This window comes from Salminus brasiliensis, chromosome 10 (assembly GCF_030463535.1).
Source record: "Salminus brasiliensis chromosome 10, fSalBra1.hap2, whole genome shotgun sequence".
Lineage (NCBI taxonomy): Eukaryota > Metazoa > Chordata > Actinopteri > Characiformes > Bryconidae > Salminus > Salminus brasiliensis.
This window is the reverse complement of record NC_132887.1, coordinates 18,577,283-18,598,605: the sequence shown is the minus strand read 5'-3', so window position 1 is coordinate 18,598,605 and position 21,323 is coordinate 18,577,283. Positions and strand designations below refer to the sequence as shown.

Sequence of the window (21,323 nt, the reverse complement as noted above, 5' to 3'; positions counted from 1 at the left end):
CCCCCCCCCCCCCCCCCCCCCCACACACACACACACCTCTCTCTCACACACACACACACACACACACGCTTGTCAGATCAGATCTACACCTCTGTTTGCAATAAGCGGACTGAGCAGTTGGGAGTCAAACATGACACGCCTCTCACCCAACTCCAGTCTCCAGGTTTATGATGATGATGGCGGGTCTGGGAGGTCTGACAGGCGCCTGAAAGGCGGACTGGAGGTGCAGCCTACTGAAGCAAGGCGAGGCCCCGTGGGGTAATAGTTAGCTAGCTGCCTTTAGAGAGCTACTGGTGTTACTGGGAAAAGTTTCGCTGGTAGAAAGCCGCAGTGAGCTGACAGGGATTATACGACTCAGTAAATTATTTGCATGAACTAAGCAAATATGCAGCAAAACTGCAGCACTAGCTAACTAGTTCACACTTATCCAGTAAACCAACACAGCAGCTGGTCCTCAAGAGCCCCTGACTGACACCCGAAGACGGAGACAGTGCCTTCCACTCGCTCTTCCGAGCTAGGCCTGAATACTGCAATTATACCAACAGCAGCCCTAACAATTGCTCTCACAAAAGCGTAAATGTCATCCAACACGAATGACAAAGCAGCTGCCAAGCCGAGCCGAAGCCCGAGAGCGTACTACCATGTTATTAAGCCCGTACATGTGCAGCCTGCCCGCCCCGCTCATGACAGTTCCGATGGCGGTTCCAGCTAGCTCGCGCCAACGCTAACTCAGCTAGCAAGTAAACTGACCGCCAAGCCGTGTGACTTCGCTAGCTCGCTCGCTATGTTGTTATCGGTCAAGGCTCAGATATGTCTGATTAACTTACCGTTCGTAAGCTCATGTTTCACAGTAACCAGGTCACCTTCTCCCGGTAAGCCGTCCTTCGAAGACGGCATTTTCGGAGTGCCAGCCACGGCTCCTCGCTAGCAGCAGGCGTAGTAGCTGAATTGCAGTTCCGCGGCTTGAAATAACGAAATCGGCGACTCGCACTAATCCATAAACCGCGCTACAACTAAACGGTGAGGGCAAACGGGAGCTGGGAAAGGCGCGTACAATGACTGCATACTCGAAAAGCGAAGGACGGGGTTGGGACGCCGCGCTTACTCCGCTGTCACTGCACTACCGATACGAGCAGCAGGACACAGCTCTGCCCGTGGAAATAATAATAATGCACCTACACGCACCGACCAAGCCCCCCAGCAGAAACGCCTATTGAAGTTGTTGGGCGAAACCCCCAAACTACAGCTCCTGTAGTGGACCCTGCTCTGTCATTACAGGCTCTTCCTCCAGGTTCTGCCTGAGCTCATGTCAAAACAGTATTGCATGTTTCGCCGTGATAATGAAGGTTAGCGCAGGAGCTGGCTAAAAGTCCCAGAGCGCGCTAAAACTAGTCAAACTACTTCAGGTGGTAGAAGATCATTCGCCCTTCAGTGCTGATGGCTAGGCACAAATTAGGAGATTCTGACCAGAACCAAGCGTTGAAACTTTTTAACTAGCTAGCTAATTAAATCTGAAACAGTACCTCGTTTTCTCAGAGATGTGTTTATTATGTAATTATTATTTATATTTAGCGATGTAGAAGATGGCAAGATACAGCCTAATGCAAAGGTTTGGGTCAAATTACAAATTAAGTGAAAATAAGTGAATTGAGAAAATAAATGTAAGCATTTTTTTCATGTTTTAGTGAATAATTACTATTTAATTTCGGAATACACAAAAAATACATATATACTAAAATACTATTGTATTTATTGTGTTATTACATAAACTTTAATTCTGCAATGGCATGTGTACAAGTGTGTTCTCTGCTGAGGATTTTCTATTTGTAACTTTTCACTTTTTTAATTTATTTCACTGTAGGTATTAAATCGATATATTATAAATCATGTTATATGATACATTCATTGTGGTATGTGAATTTGCAAAGACATGTTTTAGTTAATTTCACACCTAACTTTCTATAGTAAATTAGGACACAGCTGTTCTCTAGTCCTAAAGCACCACTAAAGAACTTGTAGAGCTGATATAGCTATAAATCGTAAACCGACTCTGGTACCACCGCAAATTTGATCCTTGATCCTTAAAAGTCATCCTTTAGTGCTCAAAATACGTTGGTTATGATGTTCTGTCCTTTTTTTTCCCTTTGCCTACATAAACAACATTCAGCACTGCTGAACGAAAGAGTAGAAATAATTACTGCAGAAATCAGCCATTGAGTAGAAACATGGACTTTTATTTTGAAGACTCTCATTTGTTATTGACATCGCTCTCCTTGTTTCTAGCATCTCGGCGCAGCGAGTTACAGAATGGCGGCTCTTTTGGAATCGCTGCTCCAGAGTGAAGTGGAGTTAAACAGGGCCTTAAACTGGCTGAGAGGACAAAATGTAAGAAGATGGTATTGTATTTGATTGCGGTAACTAGTACCTTATTTTTGAGATAGCGAGATTGTGTTGTCATGACATAAGAAGGAAAAAAGAGTAGTTTTAGTTCTCAACTTAGGCGAGTGATAAGCAACTCCTTTTCTAGCTAGCACTAGCCGAGCTACAGCTAATGGGGTGAGAAGTACGTTGCCTCCTGACAGAAATAAGCTAATTTCACCAAAAAAAGGTAGCTACTTTAAGAGATGCTATTTTAGCTAGGTAGTTAGACCACTTTTTACTTTTGTGAAACAATTATGATTACTGTTTTGACACAAACAAATGTTATTATTATTGCATTGCCTTGCAGCTCAGTCAACACTAGCTAAGTTCTTTCTAAAGTTCTAGTTCTGGCTTCTTTTTCATCTTGTTGTTGTATTTTTACAATTAGTTATTTCTAAAGCTCTCACGCTACTCTGTATTGCATGATATGTCTGATAATATGTTCTTGCACAAACTCAAAGTTAACTTTTCTCTCACAGGAGGAGTGTAAAGATGATGACCAAGAGCTAAAAGTTAGAAAGCAAGAGTTTGTGCCTTTTCTCCTGAATTTCTTGAGGGACCAGAGCAGTAACACTTTGACCCATGGCCCTGCTACCCCTGCCAAAACACCCAGTGCCAGCAGGCCTCTCAGGGCCCAGGGATCCTCAAGTGAACGCAGAGGAAACAGGCCATCAACAGGGCAAGGATCCCGCAGCGCCAGCCGAGTCCAGCTCTTCTCTCCTGCTACCAACACGTCCCAGGTGGGGGACAACCCAAATGAGCTGGACACTCCGCTGAATGGCTCTCATGGCCTTACTGGCATCAGTCATTTTAGTAGCCCGTCATTCAGTTCAGGATGGAGTCCTGCCCCTAGGTACACGCCTTCCGAACGCCGATCTGCCCAGCGCCACTGTCTTGCTGACTTCATGACTTCACCCCCAGAGACCCAGCCCAGCCCCACCTTACAGCAGCATCGAGGGCGCAGGAGGAGTGGGCCATTTGGAGCGTCTGCAACAAGCAGACAGATGGGAACTCGTAGTGGCCAGTTGGAGGAGGTTTGCCGGTGGGATAGTGCAGGGAGGAAGGGAAGGGGTGGAGGGAAGATAAGCGAGCCAGTGTCACCTCCCACACAAGTAGAACTCAACTTTAACAATTTGGAGGACTTTCCCCCAGTGGGTGCAGCCCATGCCTCACCTATGTGAGTAATTTGTTTTTCTAAAAACTAATTTCCCTCAGTTTGTTTTTGTATTTAATTACATTTAACTTTTATCTACTTTAAGTTAAGAAATGTACAGTATATGCAGTACATGCAGGTATTACAGCAGATTGAACCGCTAAACCGCTTATTTAATGGCAAGTTCGAGTTAAAGTATGATGTCAGTATATCACTAGCATGGTATTTAACATGTCCGATGTTATTTCAATCTTTATTCTCCAGAGCAACCAAACCATCCCGGCGTATCAACCCGACACCAGTCAGTACGGAACGACCCAACTCCAAACCCAAGAGTTGCTTCACCTCTACACCCCTCAGCCAGCCCTGCAGTCCTCCTTCCATTCCAGAGTCCATGGGGGCGGGACCAAATGCTGTGAGTCCCCTCTGTCTGCAGGAGGAGAGGGAGCTCCTAAAGAGAGAAAGGTATGCAGGCAACTTGTGAATACATTTGTTAATATCCCAAATGTATTTCCTTGTTTCTTTATTCTCTGTTGTTTGTTGCTGTATCATATTTCAACTTCATCAGTTGTCTTTCAGGTCCAAACTTGCACAGCAGACAAGCTCCCCTTCAAAGCCCACCCCAGGAGTTTGCACCCCCACCAGACCAGTGAGACCAGGCTCTAAGGCAACTCCAGATCCCCAGGCACCTGGCCCTGACCCTGCCAAAGTGACTCATGCACTAGAGCTTAACCTATTAGCCAAGCTCTACTGTGCCTGCATTTCAGGTGAGAGACCACCAGGGGGGCAGTAGAACAACATAGTAACATTCAAGAGATAGTTGAAAAGTGTGTGTTACTTGTTTTTTTTTTTACTTGTTTTCACCTACATTTTTACCAAGGTAAGACAAGATTGTGGGTTCAGAGCAACCACAAGTAGCTAAATCAGTATTTTTAGTAGTTCCTAATTTCTTTAAAAATGTGCTGAATAACAAAACAAAACTTGAGCATAAAGTATATCCAGATATCTTTATATCACAATGGCTTAAACGACTACTACTATTTCAATTTTCTGAAATTGTATTTATTTCCCAGGAAATTAGCTAAAATAAAGAAATTGACTTATTTTAATCACTTTAGCTGATACTACTGATTTTATTAATAACTTTTTTACAGTTTCAGAAACCACAAGTAAGTCCTTGTGTTCTCGTTACTGTTTCCCTAATTAGCCTCATAACTGTAGGGCGACAAAAGTGCCAAACTGCTAGACTGGGCTTGGGGTAGGAGGGGAAATTGTGTACAGTTTTATTATACCACTAAACTATACATTAAAGACTTATTTAGGTCGGGGTGGGGAAGTCCGGTCCTGGGTCTAATTGCCAGATTTGGTAGGTGTGTTAGAGCAGGGTAATCACCGAACTGTGCTGATCTCCTTTTCTTAGTTCCTCACTAATGATTTTAAATAGATAATTTTTGTGCTTTTATGATTGACAGCCATTTTGTATGGATTGTGGTCATTTTAGAGAACCTGGTGCCCTGTGTGTTCCTGGAGGTGTTCTTTGTGCTACAGTTGCTCACCACACGAAGTGTGTCAACAGCGGATGCCATGGAACAGGATCCCAGTGTGTGTGGGGGAAAAACAGGTTATTGTACCACTATCATGTTTTTATTAATCATCCATTTTTGCCACAACTTGTTTTCAGCCTTCCCTCTTCTCACCAATGTGATTTTACAGATGCCCTGGAGAGAGCATATCTTGGAAATGTCCACAACTGTGTATATTTTGCAGTGCAAGTTCTGGAGAATCAGTTTACGTGAGTCTTTTTATGTTCTACTCATTCTGAGTACCAATTGTTCTCCCCTCTTGTATCTGCACTGACCCTGGTTTGCCTGCTGTCTCTCAGGCTGCTCTCACACCTGGATCGCTGCACTCTGCGCCTCCTGGCGGAGAATGAAAGGGTGGGGGTTTTCTCTCCAGGCCTGCGAGATCTTCTGGTGCAAGCTCAAGACACCTGCACAGCGAAGGTATGCAACCCACTGACAATAACAAGTGTTTCAAATAGTACTTTCTTGTTTCTATTGTATCTTAAGTAGATAAGCTTAATATTAAATTCTCAATTCTTGATTAAATGGGAATCAGGGTGTCTTTGGCTTTGAACAATTAGGTATGAGGTAACAATTCTCACATGTATTTCTAAACACATGTTTTGTAAAGACTTTAAATGTAATTAAATATGTGTATATATATATATATATATATATATAAAATACCCGTTCTTATATCAGCTACAATGAAGATGTTAAAAAAAGTTAAAAAAGTGTCAGTACATTTATAGAAAAAAAACAGTGTCCTAAAATACATTTACAAATAAAACATTATAAAGTGTAACACAGGGGTCTAGGGACCTTCTAATTTGATTTGATTATGATTTGATTATGGTGGACTGCAGTGTGATTAAAAATGAAAATTATTTACTTTTTATAAAAAAAAAATTTCTCACTGACTTTTTATTATTATTATTTTTAATTAACCATAATTGATTTGCTTTTAATATTTATATTAATAAAACAAATGGAAACTATGTGGCTGGAAGTCAACTGGAAGGTTTTGAGTGGGGCAGTGGTGGAAAAACGCAGTAATACGTCTTACCCTGCCTAGTAGCCTTGACACAGTGGCCAACTTGAGTGCTCGCCGAGAGGCCAGGCCTAGCATGTGAGCATAGCGTTTCACAGGAATTTACCCTGCTAAGCAGCAACAGCCATGTTAAGAGTGTTATCAACAACTAACACTAAACCTATCTTAGTGATCTTCCTTTCCTCTGCCACCACCTTACCTTGCCCTGTTTAATATAATATACTTTTTATTTAATATACTGCCTTTTGTCTACATTGCTCCGTAGGTTCTCCCAGATGTTCCCACCTTCATTCACTCAGTACCATTCCAGCCAGCTACTGACAACCGCACAAACTTCAGCAGTGACAAGGCCTTTCACATCTTTAAGAAGCAGAGGTAATGTACTGTACTGGAAATCAGTCTCTGTGTGTGCTGTACATGAGCAATCGTAATGGTGGAATGCTTTGTGCCTGTACAGGGACATATTTTACGAGTTGCTGAGAGAGTGGGAAGATTATCATAAAGAGCCTGGATGGGAGTTTGAGGTGGCACTAGGCAACAGAGTCAGGTAAATATAGAGTTTCCTTTGTCTGTAGATTAATAATTCTACTGGAAAAATCTTTTCTTTTTATTTTTTTATTAAATGTTCACTTCTCTTGACCTGTCCTCCTATACAGGGCAATGGTAAGCCAGCTGACCTCAGCAGGGAACCACTGCCATTTTGCCAGGCTTTTCCAGAAGCAGCTGGTCCAGGTAGGCCACAGTGGGTTCTTCTTACGTTTGCATGATTTGGATTATATTGAAGGGCAACAGATGTTTCATGCAAATTTGTCTCTAGATGTGTAAGGGCCCCAGGTTTCTGGGCTCACCCGGCGATGCTCCGGATGCTGACCTGCTGGGAATGGTGGGTGCTGACAGTCTGGGACGCCTTAAACGCTTGCAAGAACGTCTGATCCAGCCACAAGCTCTAAGTGGACCCTGTCCTCCGCCGTCTTTTCCAGGACATCAGGAGTTTTTCAGACACTTCCTGCAGACAGCAAGCTGGTAAGATGACAAGCTTTTGGTTTACTTCCTGTCCTATTAAATTAGTCATTTGTCAGCTTCATTGTGAGAGTCGAATGACACTCAAGTGGTGGCTTGTCAAAGCTTTTTGCCAGCTCCAGTACAAGCTGTCATTAAACGTAGTCATAGCAATTAGGTTCTAATTTAATTCTTGTCTTATTTGATTGCACAACAACTACTTTTCATCCGCATCTTCTGTGATCTAGCTGCCAGTTGAACCAACACTTGAAGGATGGTTTGTGTCAGCAGCTGCTGCAGTTAAATGAAGTGTCCATCCTTGGCCCCGAGGCCACTTCAGGCGAAGGAGAAGAGGGAGGAGACGGGGACATGGAGCAGCAGGTTGGGACCATGTGACATGAGCGAATAGAACTGTAGTAAATTGCATGTAATGAACTCGTACATCATTGCTTGGTTTGTTTGTTTTCTTCTTCTACAGGATGAGAAGCAGCGATTCTCTTCTGTACTTCTTGTTGCTCGACTGCTGGCAAAGTTCTTAGGTTTCATCTCCTTCCTGCCCTATCAGACCTCTGAGGCCCCATCCAGAGAGATCCAGGAGGCTGCTGTCACTCTTCGCAGCAAGGTATGGATCCACCGAGCATGAAAGAGAAAAGTCTTTGGAGTTCGGAGTTATTTTAGAAGTCTGATGAAGGTGATTGTTGACTCAGCCTCTGTATATCCTTCAGAGTGCTCCAGTGCTGGATGTTTGTGCAGTGTTGAGAAGCTGCATTCACAGGAAGCGCACTGTGCTGACTGTACCCTGGCTGGTGGAGTTCCTCTCAATGCTGGACTATACTGGCCCGTTTCTGCCCTGTTACAGGACTGCACTGGGCCTGCTGCTTCAGTTCTACAGGTGTGTCACACACACAAACGCAATCAACATTTTGTGTGTTTGTAAGCATTCTAATGCTGTCTGTGTGTGTGTGTCTCTCAGGAGGATGAGGTTAGGTAAAGGGGGTGGGCACTTCTACCTGAATCAGATGCTCTTGGTGGCTGTGCTTGGCTGGCTCTTCCAGGTGAGGCGCCTTGCGCTAAACGAATAGGTTTCTAGTCGATATTGAACTCAATATTGAGTTAATGTTTCTCTATCCAATCTTTCTCTTTCTCATAGATCCCAGTGTTCCCTGAGGACCTCTTTTTTAGCATGAATCTAAAAGATGAACTGAAGGAGTTGGAGAACCACACTAGCAATCAAGGACTGGTGAATAAATGCTACTATTCTAGTCATAATGCTTCTGAAGTTACATTCGGTGTTTGTATATTTATAAAGCGTACAGCAGCCGGCACCTGAGAGAGCACAATTGGCGCTCTCTCACCTCATTACTTCCACTGTGATGCTGCTCAGCATGGGCATCCGTTGGCCGTTGGCAGTGGTCTGACACTGACATAGTTATGTTGCATTAGCGGCAGTTTGGAAAGACAGTAGCTGACTGAGAAGGGATGTGCTTGTCCTCACCCTTCTAGTGCCGGGAGCATTGCAAGTGAGAGGGGTAGTTGTAGTGAGTGGGTGGTTTAATGGGGGTGGGGGGGGGGGGGGCAATTGCATAAAACCCTGATAAAGGCTGATGTTGAATGTTTTGTAAAAAAGTGCTTGTGTACCATGGTAAAAAATAACTTTCCATTCAAAGGACAAGGCTTAACCTTTGTCCATGTGTTTGAGTCACTTTTAGATCATTTAAAAAGCAGCTCAGCATGTAATAATGTGAGCAATGCTGGTTACTTTCGGAAAAATGCAAAAAAAACTGCTGTAAAGCATCCAATTTAAATGTTACGAATAATTGTTTCTTAGGATAATCTCCCCTTGGTGGATCAACAGCTTCTTTATACCTGTTGCCCGTATTTAGGTGAGTGGAACTATTCAGTACCAACATTAAATAAGAGACTGCATCGGTTTAAATTGGCATCAAAATGTTAATGGAAATTTCTACTTTTGTTTTGTCAGGGGAGTTTCGCAAGCTGCTGGCTGCTTTTGTGTCGGGAAGTGCATCCAAGGCTGGAGGTTTGATCCGCAAGATCACTCCCACATCTGCAGAGCCCAGAGGACCCCCAAATACCCGCTCTCAGCAGAAACTCCATGTAATACTGCCGTTTACACATTTACAAATGAAGCTGTTGTGTAGTAAAATTCAAAAGTTCCCTTTTTCAGATATAAGATCACATTCTTAAATTGACAACACCATTGCTACAAATATCAAGGGACACATATTGTACAGTCTCGTAGTAAGTAGAAGCCTAGTTACAAATGTGGGTTCCCTTGTGGTGCACAGTCAGTATTGTCAACATCTGCCTAGAGGTCAAGATTTGACACTATTAAAATCACACCCTATTTACATGGAAGACCTTAGAAATGAGGTCACGGTAGATTCCTCACAAATTCCCTATTTAGTTTCATGGGCTCAAAGACTGGACATATAACTTCACTTCCCTAAAGGCTTAGCTGAGGTATTTACCAGAAGAAAAGGCCACCTGTGACTGACTCATAAGGTGGATGCCCTCAAAACCAAGGACAGATTCCACAGTGAAAGTTCAGGAGAGCGTAAAAGGTGAAGGAAATCCGAGCGTAGACGCCACAGACAATTTGTCATGTCATGTCACTGTGTGATTGTATAACTTGAATGCACACAAGTACTGTTCACTGTGCTTTGCACCTCCTCAAGAAAGAAAATGGGAATTTAGTAAGATCCACTCTGACTTACTGTTTAGATGATCCTGAAATCTTTACGTATTCTCCATAAATGTGCTCTAAACTTGCTTTTTGATGTAGCTGGACCTGGAGCAGGCTTTCTTTCATAACCAGCCTCCCTCGCTCAAACGTACTGTGGAGTTTGTGGCGGAGAGAGTTGGATCAAACTGTGTCAAACACATCAAGTCAGTGTCACTTTGCTCTCTGTTATATTATCTGCTTTGTGTGTTTTTATGTATTAGTACATGTTGATGCCAATGGTGGTATTCTGTAATTTCCTGCATCTGTGTGTGTTTTCATGTGAATTAGAGCAACGCTGGTGTCAGAGCTAGTGCGAGGGGGAGAGAAGACCCTCAGGGACGGTTTGGGCTCAGAAGGCATTAGTGCAGCCAAGCTGAATGACTCTATCTGTGCTCAACTCTGCGATGCAGGCATGCAGGCACTGGAAAGAGCTACCAGGTATGGTGCATAGATCTGGATAAAGATGTTGTAGAACAGATCTATACGGATGAATCCAGAGCTAGTAACAGGGTGTTGAGTGTTCAAGGCTCATAGATGTGGGAGGACAAACAAAGGGTATCTCATCTACACAGAATCAACTGAAGGGCAACTGTGGCAGATTTGTTTTATGCTGGTTACTGGAGGGATACCTCAGAACACACACTGCAACTGGAGGAAGGTCAGCTGGTCTGACCAGGGCGGTTTTATTCTACATTAGTTGGATGGCTGGGAATGTATGCACCTGTTTGCCCATGGGATTTACAGCAGCTGTACCTTGCAACTGACAGGGGTTAAAGAATCTAATGCAAATCTAATGGCCACCTTCATAGGTCTTGTAGAGCAAGTCTTGAGACGCAGATGACCATCAACTTGCTAGGTGCTGAAATGTGATGTTTATTAAACATTCTGTGGGATGACAAATGCAATGAAATAAATAAAGCAGATATTTTAGTGCTGGAGTCTAGCTTATCAAATATTTACCAATATGATTCTGATGTCATCGTGCATTAGAATTGTAACATCTTTTTCAATGCTATGTTTAAATACTCTGTTTAAAAATGCAGATGTTTAAATAGCACAAATTGTTAAGTGTGCGTGTCTGTGTGTGTCCTGTACTAGGTTTTGCAGTGAGAATGCTCCTAGAGCTATCAGCGTCCTTCTGCCTGAGGAGACATCTCAAACTGTGAGTGGCATCCTAAATGATCTGTTCTATACAATGACATCTTTTGCCTATGGTTCCAAAGACAGACCTAATTTCTGTTACAGGTCCTGACAACAGCTGAACGCATCACCACCCGTCTGGCTACTGAGAAAGCCTGCAGTTGGCTCTCCTCTAACATCACAGGTACTGAAGCACTCACAAAAACTAAAACTCTTACCTTGGATAGTGTTCAATGGTCAATTACTGGTCAATGATCTCTGAAGAGAGAAACTGAAAATGCTTTGTGCATGTTTTTTTTTTACTCAGCTCTCATAAAGAGGGAGTGGAAAAGTAGTTTTGAGCGGGTGATGAAGACTCTGCCATGCCCTGCTAGTACGGAGTCTATGGATGCAGAGGGAACAGGCAAGAGTCTACAGTCACTGAAGAGTTCCTCAGGCCAGGAGACTGGGTCCTCATGCCTTCCAGATTGCACCCACAAAGCTCCACTGGCATCAGATGTGATTGTCGAGATAAAGGTATACAAAGAAATGCAGGGTGTTATGAAAAGTGTTTGCCACTGGGAATTCCTGAATTTGTGCAAGTTTCAAACACTGGATGGTGCTAAATCTTGAAAACCAAATAGTATGAATGCATAAAATGAATAAAAGGGAATTAAAAAACAACAACAGTGTAATAGATATTGTATGTATTTACTAAGAAAAGATATTCAGCACCCAGTTCCCTCTATGGAAAAGGGTTCTAATCCAGGTCCAGGTTCTAATGTAGCAGAGCATCTACCAGAGTCACCTACCAGAGACTGCAAAATCCAGGACTGGCATTGGCCCCCATCATAGGGCGACCCCCAACCATGTCCTAGCCATCCGTACCCGGGGGTCAAAGCAATCATAATGCTTGACAGTTCTGGAATGTGTTAGTTGATGTTAAAAATTTAATTTGGTTGTCCACTAAATGCTTGGATTATGCAAAGCAACGTGTTTACTCTTTTGCTTGTTTCAGGAGATGCTAAGCATTACAGTAGGACCTAGAACTGAAGAAGAGGTCTTCACAATTCAGCAAATTGGCTCCCTGCTAGATAAAGCCGGACAGACACTGAGATGCAAAAAAGTACAGTCAACATATCACTGCTTCGCATGTTTTATCCACTTTCATATACAATCATAAATGTATTTAATAATTACATTCCCTTGTACTCTCTGTCTTGTGATTACTTTGCAGTTCATGTCTCCAGTGGCAGAGCAGATGCTGTTGCGTTGTACTGTCCTGCTGGCTTCCAAGCTAGGTAAATAAAATAATTAAGATTCATGTGGTGCAGTTCAGCTAATTTAAAAACAGCAGTCCTGGTCTCATATTTTGTATGAATTGTTTGGTTTTGTATGTTTATACAGTATCGGGAGAGCTACCCATGGTGTCTTCAGCTGGGAGTAATAAAAGAGGATGTAGTGATTTTAGGCCTCTGTTGGAGGAGTTTGTTCTCTTATGGACTCGAACGCCTTCTGCACCTTTGCACCTTCTCATCAGTGAACTTATGCTCGCTACGATTATTCATGCCAGTGACATGCAGGTGACCACCCATCACAGTAGATTTCACTCTTTTATCAAACAGACAGCCATGTACAGTAGGTTCTATACTGTGTTGCGTTTTGTCTGTCTTTACAGAGGTGTAACTACCTCATCTTGGTTACACTGCTCATTGAGAAAGGGCTTCTAAAAGAGGATGAAGTAGGCTCTCACTGGATGAAACTGTCAGAGTTGTCCTGGCCTGTGGTAATAGACTCATACATGCACACATCCAAGATACATGTGTTTACATGGTTGAACCTATGTTCTCAGTCACCAAATGAAATTGAACCCTGGTTACTCCCTGTTTTGTTCTAGGAATCCATTGAGAAGTTTCAGAAGCTTTCCTTGGCCTCTCCTTCACCAGTGCCTTCAGTCAAACATACTGACATACTGCAGGTTTCACCATGACCAGCAGAGGGAGCCACATACACTACAGGAGGGATGAATTCAGGCATTATATTGGAATGCAAATACTTGGAACAGCTGAAGCCATTGTGTGTGTGTGTGTGTGTGGGGGGGGGGTGTTTTTAATGGGTTTTAAGCATTTACGTTAAGATATGGAGAGTATTTGAGACTTGTTGTGCCAGAACAGTGCCACTTGTTCTGTGCATTTTCTTTGAAATGCCCTCATTGAGTGAAGCCTTAGTGACTCCAGTCAGCCACTCCACTTCAGTGTTGTCTTGTACTTAGTATTGATTCTGGCAAAGACATCTGGACACTGTCACTGTGCGATTGAGTATAGTGGAATCTAATTGGTTGGTTTTTACACACCTGTGTAGTAGTAATAAAGCAGAGTAGAATTCTAACAATAGACTCAAAACAGCAGCATTTTGCTTATCAAAATGTATCTGTGCTGTTAGTAATTGAGAAAATTGAGATACACTTTGCTATATTCTGAACAGATGATATTTAAGAATGTGTAATGCGAAGAAAGCTTTTGGACTTTGGACTTTGAATTTGTATTCAGTGCAATGCCCCACCAAACACGTGTGGTAGTGCAGCAGGTCCAGCCAGTCCTACTGCTTGGAAATTGAGGCTGTTTATTTTTTCATGTATCAGAAAGCTATATAGGTGCCTCTGCTACAGAGAAAGAAGTTATGTACCGGGCATATCGTTCCATATGTTAATTGACCTCATGCTGTCCTGCACATATTTGTTCTTGTGACTATGCTTCACCCATGGAAATGTTCTGATTGCTGCTCTAGATGCATGTATACACGCATCTGTGTGTTGTGGGCTGTTGATTGCTCTGAATGCTTATGGGTGCCTTTTTTTAATGAACTCTTGGTTCATGTTGGACATAATGTTAATATTATCGGTTGGTTTTAAACTGTATGTCTAATGTCAAGCTTAAGAAATATAATAAATTTGGTATGTAAATGTTACTAATGTATTATTGTGATTTTCCAACAGTTATTAATGTTTCTGCTGTATATGGCCTGTGTATTAGCTCCTCAAGTCTAATTGTCAGTTCCTGGTGGTGTTGCTATACGTGGGAATTAAACGTCTCGCAGCCATAACTCCGCAGCCAAAACAGATGACTCAGTCTCCACAAGTGTGTATTGGCAATAGGATACATATCACAATATAGGGATTATGATCCCTTGTAATATGTACATTATGATATGTTTTTTTTTTTTTTTTTTTATGGAATAAGTTAATTAGTGGGATCTCAAGTGTACAGCATTGCTATCTAGTTGTCTTCCAAAATGCCACAACAGTAACATCACACCATTGTTGGGTGTAAATCGAGTAGTGTACCATGTGTAGTTTTGACGTGTGCGTTTTGGGTCGCAGCCTTGCTTTGTGTTCCCTTTTGTTTGTCCCTTGCTAACATTAGTTGATGTAGGGAAAAATTAAGGAACACAATGGCGGACAATTTATTTAAGCCATTTGTATACACGTACCAAGAACTTTTTTACTACAAACACTATAGTAGGGCCTCCTTTACCTCCTGAAACAGCCTCAGTTTTTCGTGGCATGGATTCCACAAAACTTTGCAAGCATTCCTTTGAGATTCTGCTTGTATGATGCAATTCCTGCAGACTTTCCAGCAGCACTTTCATATACACCCATTCTACCACGTTCAGCCTTGTCATGCTCGTTAGTCGAAGGTGTGTGTGTGTGTGTATATGTATATTCCCCATGTCACTAGACCACCTCCACTAGTCTGGGACTGTTGACACAAGGCAGGTTGGGTCCAAGGATTCATGCTATTGATCCCAAATTCTGACCTTACTCTGTGTGCAGCAACAGAAATTGAGATTCATCAGATCAGGCTTTTGTTTTTTGTTTTTTTTGGGGGGTTTTTTTCAGTAAGTTTGTGCCTACTGCAGCCTCAGCTTTCTGTTCTTGACTGACAGCAGGTGGACCATTTTTCATAATAGTGCTTGGTGAGTGTAGCTATATCAGTCTCAACAGCCTGTTTAATTCTAAGGGATAAAGAGAGGTCGGATAATAGTGATGTAAATATGAACCTACATAGACCCACACGAATGTTATAAACAGACAGCAGGGGGAGATCGTACACAGGGCACAGACCGTTAACACTGCTCTCCGCTACATATCAGGAAAACACTGTAATATTAAATTCTGTTATTATGGTCCAACTCTACCAACACAGCGCAAGGTGATGTTAACGCCGTGTGCAATGAGAAGTAGCTAGTTTACTTGAGCAGAAAACAGCTCTAACGTCTGCAGCCAACAGCTCTCCCTCCTCCTTTTCCTCCTCTTCCTCCTCCTCCTCCTCCTCCTCCCGCGGCTGCTGCTCTGAGCTCGAGACTGCAGGAAGTTTCAGCAGCTCAGTCGCGCGCGTGTTTTGTGCGGTTGCTCCACGCGGGGATGAATGGCATGGTCTTTAAGGCTTGTCATAGTCGATCCCCGCCGTTCAAATATGGCTGAAGAGATCATGAGGTGGGACTTAATCGCGCTATATGGACTCTAACCTCAAATTTCACTTCAGAGATTCCCTCCGTGCTGTTTCGGGCGAATGGCAAACGTGAAAGTGGCGATTCGAGTTCGCCCTCTGAACTCCAGGTAAGAAACGTCTGCTGTGGTCGTCTTTATTACCGGGCGCTCTGTGTTAACGGTACTGCGGTATTATCTCTACAAGCCTACTCGTCGGTTGCTGGTGGTGGTGTTGCTATGTGTGGGAATTGGACCTCCTCAACTGACAGCCACAACTCCGCAACCGAAACAAATGACTTGGGCTGCGTCCGCAACCGCGCACTGCCGCACTGAACAACTGGACAAATCACGAGCACCGCCGTTAGCAGTCAGTTCCGTAGTGTCCTGTGTGTAGGGTTGTAGTGTGCGGTTTGGGACGCAGCCTTGGTTTGCTGTTTTGCTACGGTTAGTTGATGTAGGGTATTAGGGTGAACCAGCAACTAGCCTTTTTTTTATTATTATTTATTTATTTATTTTTAATAGGTGTGTCAATATGGAAATTAAATATAACGATAATTGATCACGGTTTACGATATTGTTTTAAAACTGTCATTAAAAAAAAAAATAAGACTATAAAAATGTCTCAGTTCAGCATAAAACAAGCAAACTAGCTATTTATTTTATATTAAATAATTAGTTAAGCTGAAAAAAAAACACCATTTGCATGAAGCCCCTAAAGTATCTAGGCACAAAAATAATATTTAGAGGAATATATTTTTATTTAAGAGTGTGGTAGGTTTCATTCATTTCGGGAATGATGTTTTATGGGCATCACATCCTAAGTTTCCCTTTGATTGATTGAGAGCACATCCAGTGTGAAAGCATAGTACTGCAGCCGAGTTACAGAGTACTGTAGATTCACCCAGTAACTCACTAAAAGAATTTTGCTTCCAACACTTTTAGGTGGTGTTATCACTATGCCCACATGGGGTTAAATGTGACTAAAAGAAAAGGCAGATCTTATAACTGTTCTGCGTATTTGCCTAGACATGTTGTTTTTATGGAGCAATCTTACGTCACAAACCTGATTACACGCTGTGCTAATAACTTATGGAAAAAAATGTGTTTTCCCTCAGCTCCCTAACAGTCTCAATAAAAGCCAGACTTGAGGTAGCCAAACACCGCTCTAGTAGCAGCAAGCCCCATGAGAACTGGCTGCCCCACCCACCAACCTGAAACAAATTACAACAATATGTTGGGGTCAGACTGAGTGGGGTACTAAAGTGGATGGTGGTTAAGAAAGGTAAAGGAGGCCTAAACAGATCGAGACACAGAGAACATGTGCCTGGTCTGGTCTGTCCAGGCCTGTCCAGCCTAGCAACTCCCTGTTTCCGGTCTTGACATTTAAACAGCCCAGTAAAGTGTGCATAACAAAGGATCTCCTCTGAGCTGTTCCTGTTGTTCCTATGAATGAAGATGTCATTGTTATGATCACTGTTTTTTTCCCGGAGTGTGCAGATGACAACAGATCCCGCCATTTCTTGTTCCTCTTTCCTTCCTTTCTTTGTCGAAGTAAGAACCAGCCGCTTACTGCTGTGCTACGGTCAGTAACATGAAGGCCTGTGCTTGTACTAGCGGCAGACATTGGGAGTGTGGTGGCACTTCATGGCAAGTTTGTAACACCCGTTTCCGTTTCCAATCTTCCTTTTTGCCTGGCCAGCAGTGTCTGTGGCGAGTAGGCAGCCAGCTGAGGTTTTGGGCAGGGCCTGAATTTTGGGGTTGGCAGATGCAGGGACATCTGCATGGTACGGCACAGTCTGATGGGGCAAATGTCCTCGCCAGGGTCATTTCTCAACATTTGAAGACCATTTCCTACTTGGATAGATCCCGCACTCCCCCAGGCTTCATAAAGAGCGAATACATCATTCATTTTTGTGTGCTTTTATTGCTTATAGGAACAGTCCTGACAGGGTCCAGACCTAGGATAAAAATCCAAGTTAGCTTCATTGAAGCTGCTATGACCTCTTTTAGACAGTAGACAGTTAGACAGCCAGATGTTGACTTACTGAGAAATTGTCATAGGCCAGTTTTCCTCATGGCCTCTTATTATTTAATTAACACTAATGAATACACACAAAGGGAACATTTGCCTATAGTTTCTTAATCTTTTAAAGACACTCAAAAAAAAACATAGTGTAAAACTAAAATATGAATTTTCCATATTTATTGATCTTTTCTGTAGTTTTGCTGCTCAAAGTGTTTTTTGTTTTTTTTAATGAAGCAAAATACAGGGCAGCTGATTAAAACGGGACTGTTTTGGTACATAAAACAACACAGATATCCTGAGTAAATTGTCAGGGGAGGGCAAACATGTAGAATATCTGCCCTTTAGCTCTGTGTCCCACTACTTTAACATTACCCAGTTGACCACATCTGACAGTGGCCCTACTGCAGACCCAAAGGCCTCAGTGAGCATTTTTTAAGTCGGCCTTATTCACACAGTTCGGATTCACACAGCTTGGCGCCAGCCTCAGATTTCCCTCTCTTGCATCAGTTTTATCTGGAGCGCACACACAGCTGTCCCTACTCCTTTTATTTCTTCAACACACCAACAGAAAAATACACGCATACACACACTGGTGCGTCTCCTTTCCCTCAGCTGTGCGGCTCATGGAGTCGATGGCTGATGTGTTTTGGTTTTTGTTTGACCTACTCTTAAGTGTGGAGTGCTGCGCTGCAGATGGAGAACACTCTCCAAGAGCCTCTCGCTGTTTTGGCGTGATTCTGTGTCTGGATAAGATCAGCAAAGAGGAACTGAAAAGTTGGTGTATTTTTTCATTTATTTAAAGGAAACCCTGACTGTTAAGACATCTCTTAAATAGTGTACATGTCCAATACTATAAACCACTAGTAACTGGACTCATTAAAGTTCCTATGGGTTGATGTTTATGTCTTCTTTGCTCAGTGGACAAACGAGGTGCAACCATTTGACTCCACTACAAAAAGTCAATCATTTAAATGTACACTGTGTGTTTTATGCAACAGAATGTAGTATCATTGGACATGTACACCATATTGAGGCTTATACATTTATACATTTCCTAACAGTCAGGGACTTCTGAAGTAAAATGTGTGGCTAATGAGCATTCGATAGTCATTAAAGTTGAGGTTTGTCCAAAAGTTGTTTTGCTTGTGATCCATTTTTGTAAATTGGTCATTTTGCCTGTCAGGGACAGTACACGTCACAAAAACATACAGTGATCAGCCACAACAGTAGCACCACTGACAGGTGAAGTGGCATCTGTCAAGGTGTGACTATATTAGGTTAGAACAGTCAGTTCTTGAAGTTAAAAAAATGATCAAGCATAAGGGTCAAGTTGTAATGGCTAGACGACTGGGTCAGAACATCGGCAAAACATCAGGCAGGTCTTGTGAGGAGTTCACAGTAGTTCACAGGAGTGGTCAGTAATTACCAACATGGGGACCTAAGCCTCATTGATGTGATCCATGGAAGCCCCACCTCACAACTTACAGGACTTGCTTAAGGATCTGCTGCTAACGTCTTGGTATGAGATGCCAAAAGACACCTGCAGAGGTTTTGTGAAGGCCATGCCTCGAATAGTCAGATCTGTTGTGGCAGCAAAAGTGGGATCTACTCAGTATTAGGCAGATGGTACTAATGTTTTGACTGCTCAGTGTATGGGTGTGTATGGCACTTGGACTATTATCAGAACTTACAGGATTTTTAAGGATCTTGGACATGTTTGGTGTCTAACCACTCCTTTACACTGGAGCTATGGGGCTAATGTAGTTAATGTAGCTTATCAGCCTCATGGCATCAGTGCATATAAAGTTAGCTAAAGTTTTGGCCAACTAACACTTTAAAACTTAAACATATGATTTTTGATATTTTCAATCACAACATGTTGCTTATGCCTTCCACAGGGAGAGTGTGGATGGAGGGAGAATAGCAGTACAGGTGGAGGACAAGGTGGTGAGAGTGAAAAATGTAAAGGTAAGTTCTGCACTCAGTCATATTGAGTTAACGAAGCCGCTTTATTGCTGTAATACAGAAATCGAGTAGCTTTAATGTGCTGAAATGAAGCCAGATAAAGGAGTCTGCTGTTTACACATGTCCAGTGTTAAAAGAGCTGGTCAGTGGGGGAGTGAAGGGGCAGCGGAATGCTACTCTCAGGGTATCTCAGCGACGGGAAGTTTACAGTGGAGATTATCCACTTCCTGCTTGAGTACACTGCTGTTTATTGAAAGTGTGCTGAGTTCAACCTTCCACACTTACACAGAGATCAGCCCTACCTCGTTAATGCTTCTCTACACATACACACTCCCCACATAGTCCACATCGTTAGGGTCAACAGTGCAGCAGCAAACATTCAGCAAACCTGCATTCCTACCTCTTTATTCTGACTCTAAACCTGATTTCTGGAATGTTTGTGTGAGAGTGCTGAAAGGGTCAGTTTCTACTGAGGAACTGTAGAATAGATTCCTCAAAGTGCACATTTGTGTTAGAACACTGTCGAAACACAAGATTGTAACTAGAGCTGTCACCTTTTTTTTTTTATTTAAACCCAGTTAAAAATAAAATCCAAAAGTACTTTCCTGATAAATGAGCAATTATTAGTAGTAAGCATTTTACATGATAAAAATGTAGTATTTTAAAATCACTTGCCCATACTGACTCAGGACCCAACTTGAGGCTTGTGTGTACTAAGGACAAAACGTGAGACTTACCTGTGCTGATTCAGGAGCTGACATGACATTTTCTGTACTGACTTAGGACTGGAACTGAGACTTACCTATACTGACTCAGAACAAGATTTGAGACTTGTCTATACTGACTTAGGACAAAACTTGAGACTTGCCTGTTCTGACTAAGGACTCAACCTAAGACCTCCCTGTACTGGCTCCCTGAGTCAGAACGTGACTTGAGACTTTCCCATATTGACTAAGGACTTGGCTTAAAACTCACCTGTACTGACTCAGGAAAAGACTTGAGACTTGCTTGTATTTTCTCAGGACTCGACTAGTGGCTTCCAGGTACCGTTTTAGAACTTAACGAGAGATTTACCCACATTGACTCATGACTTGACTTGAGGCTTGCCCGTACTGGCTTAGGACTGAACCTGAGACTTACCCATACTGACTCAGAACAAGATTTGAGACTTGTCTGTACTGACTCAGGACAAAACTTGAGACTTGTCCGTAATGACTAAGGACTCTACTCGAGACTTCCCTATACTGACTCAAAACTCGACTTGAGACTGGGCCTTACTGCCTCAGGAACCAACTTGAGACTTGTCTGTACTGACTAAGGACTCTACTTGAGACTTCCCTATCCTGACTCAAAACACAATTTGAGACTTAACCATACTGCCTCAGGACTTGACTCGGGCCTTGCTTGTACTGACTCAGGACTCGACTCGAGGTTTGCCTATACTGATTTAGGGCTTGATTTGAGACTTCCTTGTACTGCGTTGGGACTTGCAATTACAATTAATCTCCTGCATTAATCGCTTTTTTATCTACAGATATCGGAAAATCAACCTTGAACATGTCTAAAGTGCTGCTGACTTTTGTGAAAAATGTTATGCAGCTTTAATGTGTGAATAAGCATGTGTTCCGCTCTGGCTTTACTAATTGTATAAATATAAGGATTTTCCTCTAAAGCCTAATCAAAGATCTACTAAACTGGAAAATGTGATATAATGGATACTTCATTACCTATTCACTAAATATTAGTTTGACCTAAATATCAAGCCATTCATCTGATTAATGGGTTAATGGAATTG

At 42.5% G+C, this 21,323-nt stretch overlaps 3 protein-coding genes across 5 annotated transcripts in view; 2 read left to right on the top strand and 1 right to left on the bottom strand.

The window, feature by feature from the left end:
• rps6ka5 (ribosomal protein S6 kinase, polypeptide 5) overlaps nt 1-1,300 on the bottom strand; it is a 31,789-nt gene extending 30,489 nt beyond the window's left edge. The window contains exon 1 of the mRNA XM_072689584.1: nt 828-1,300. Coding sequence (XP_072545685.1) covers nt 828-897 — 70 coding nt within the window. The 5' untranslated portion in view covers nt 898-1,300. The remainder of the gene's footprint in view (nt 1-827) is intronic.
• Nucleotides 1,301-2,299: 999 nt separating this feature from the next.
• Nucleotides 2,300-13,995, top strand: cdan1 (codanin 1). The gene is made up of 28 exons (XM_072689582.1): nt 2,300-2,385; nt 2,901-3,598; nt 3,839-4,039; nt 4,154-4,341; nt 5,076-5,195; nt 5,288-5,366; nt 5,457-5,577; nt 6,453-6,562; nt 6,645-6,734; nt 6,844-6,919; nt 7,005-7,210; nt 7,435-7,567; nt 7,665-7,808; nt 7,912-8,078; nt 8,160-8,241; nt 8,337-8,426; nt 9,015-9,069; nt 9,168-9,301; nt 9,990-10,093; nt 10,218-10,367; nt 11,028-11,091; nt 11,175-11,253; nt 11,377-11,585; nt 12,067-12,174; nt 12,286-12,349; nt 12,456-12,631; nt 12,727-12,834; nt 12,946-13,995. Exons 1-28 carry the CDS (start codon nt 2,308-2,310, stop codon nt 13,036-13,038), a joined length of 3,927 nt encoding a protein of 1,308 aa, XP_072545683.1. The 5' UTR covers nt 2,300-2,307; the 3' UTR covers nt 13,039-13,995.
• A 1,432-nt stretch (nt 13,996-15,427) lies between these two features.
• Nucleotides 15,428-21,323, top strand: part of stard9 (StAR-related lipid transfer (START) domain containing 9) — a 48,495-nt gene continuing 42,599 nt past the window's right edge. For all 3 annotated transcript variants that reach the window (XM_072689580.1, XM_072689579.1, XM_072689581.1), the window contains exons 1-2: nt 15,428-15,666; nt 19,462-19,531. In XM_072689580.1, coding sequence (XP_072545681.1) covers nt 15,620-15,666; nt 19,462-19,531 — 117 coding nt within the window. In that variant the 5' untranslated portion in view covers nt 15,428-15,619. The remainder of the gene's footprint in view (nt 15,667-19,461; nt 19,532-21,323) is intronic.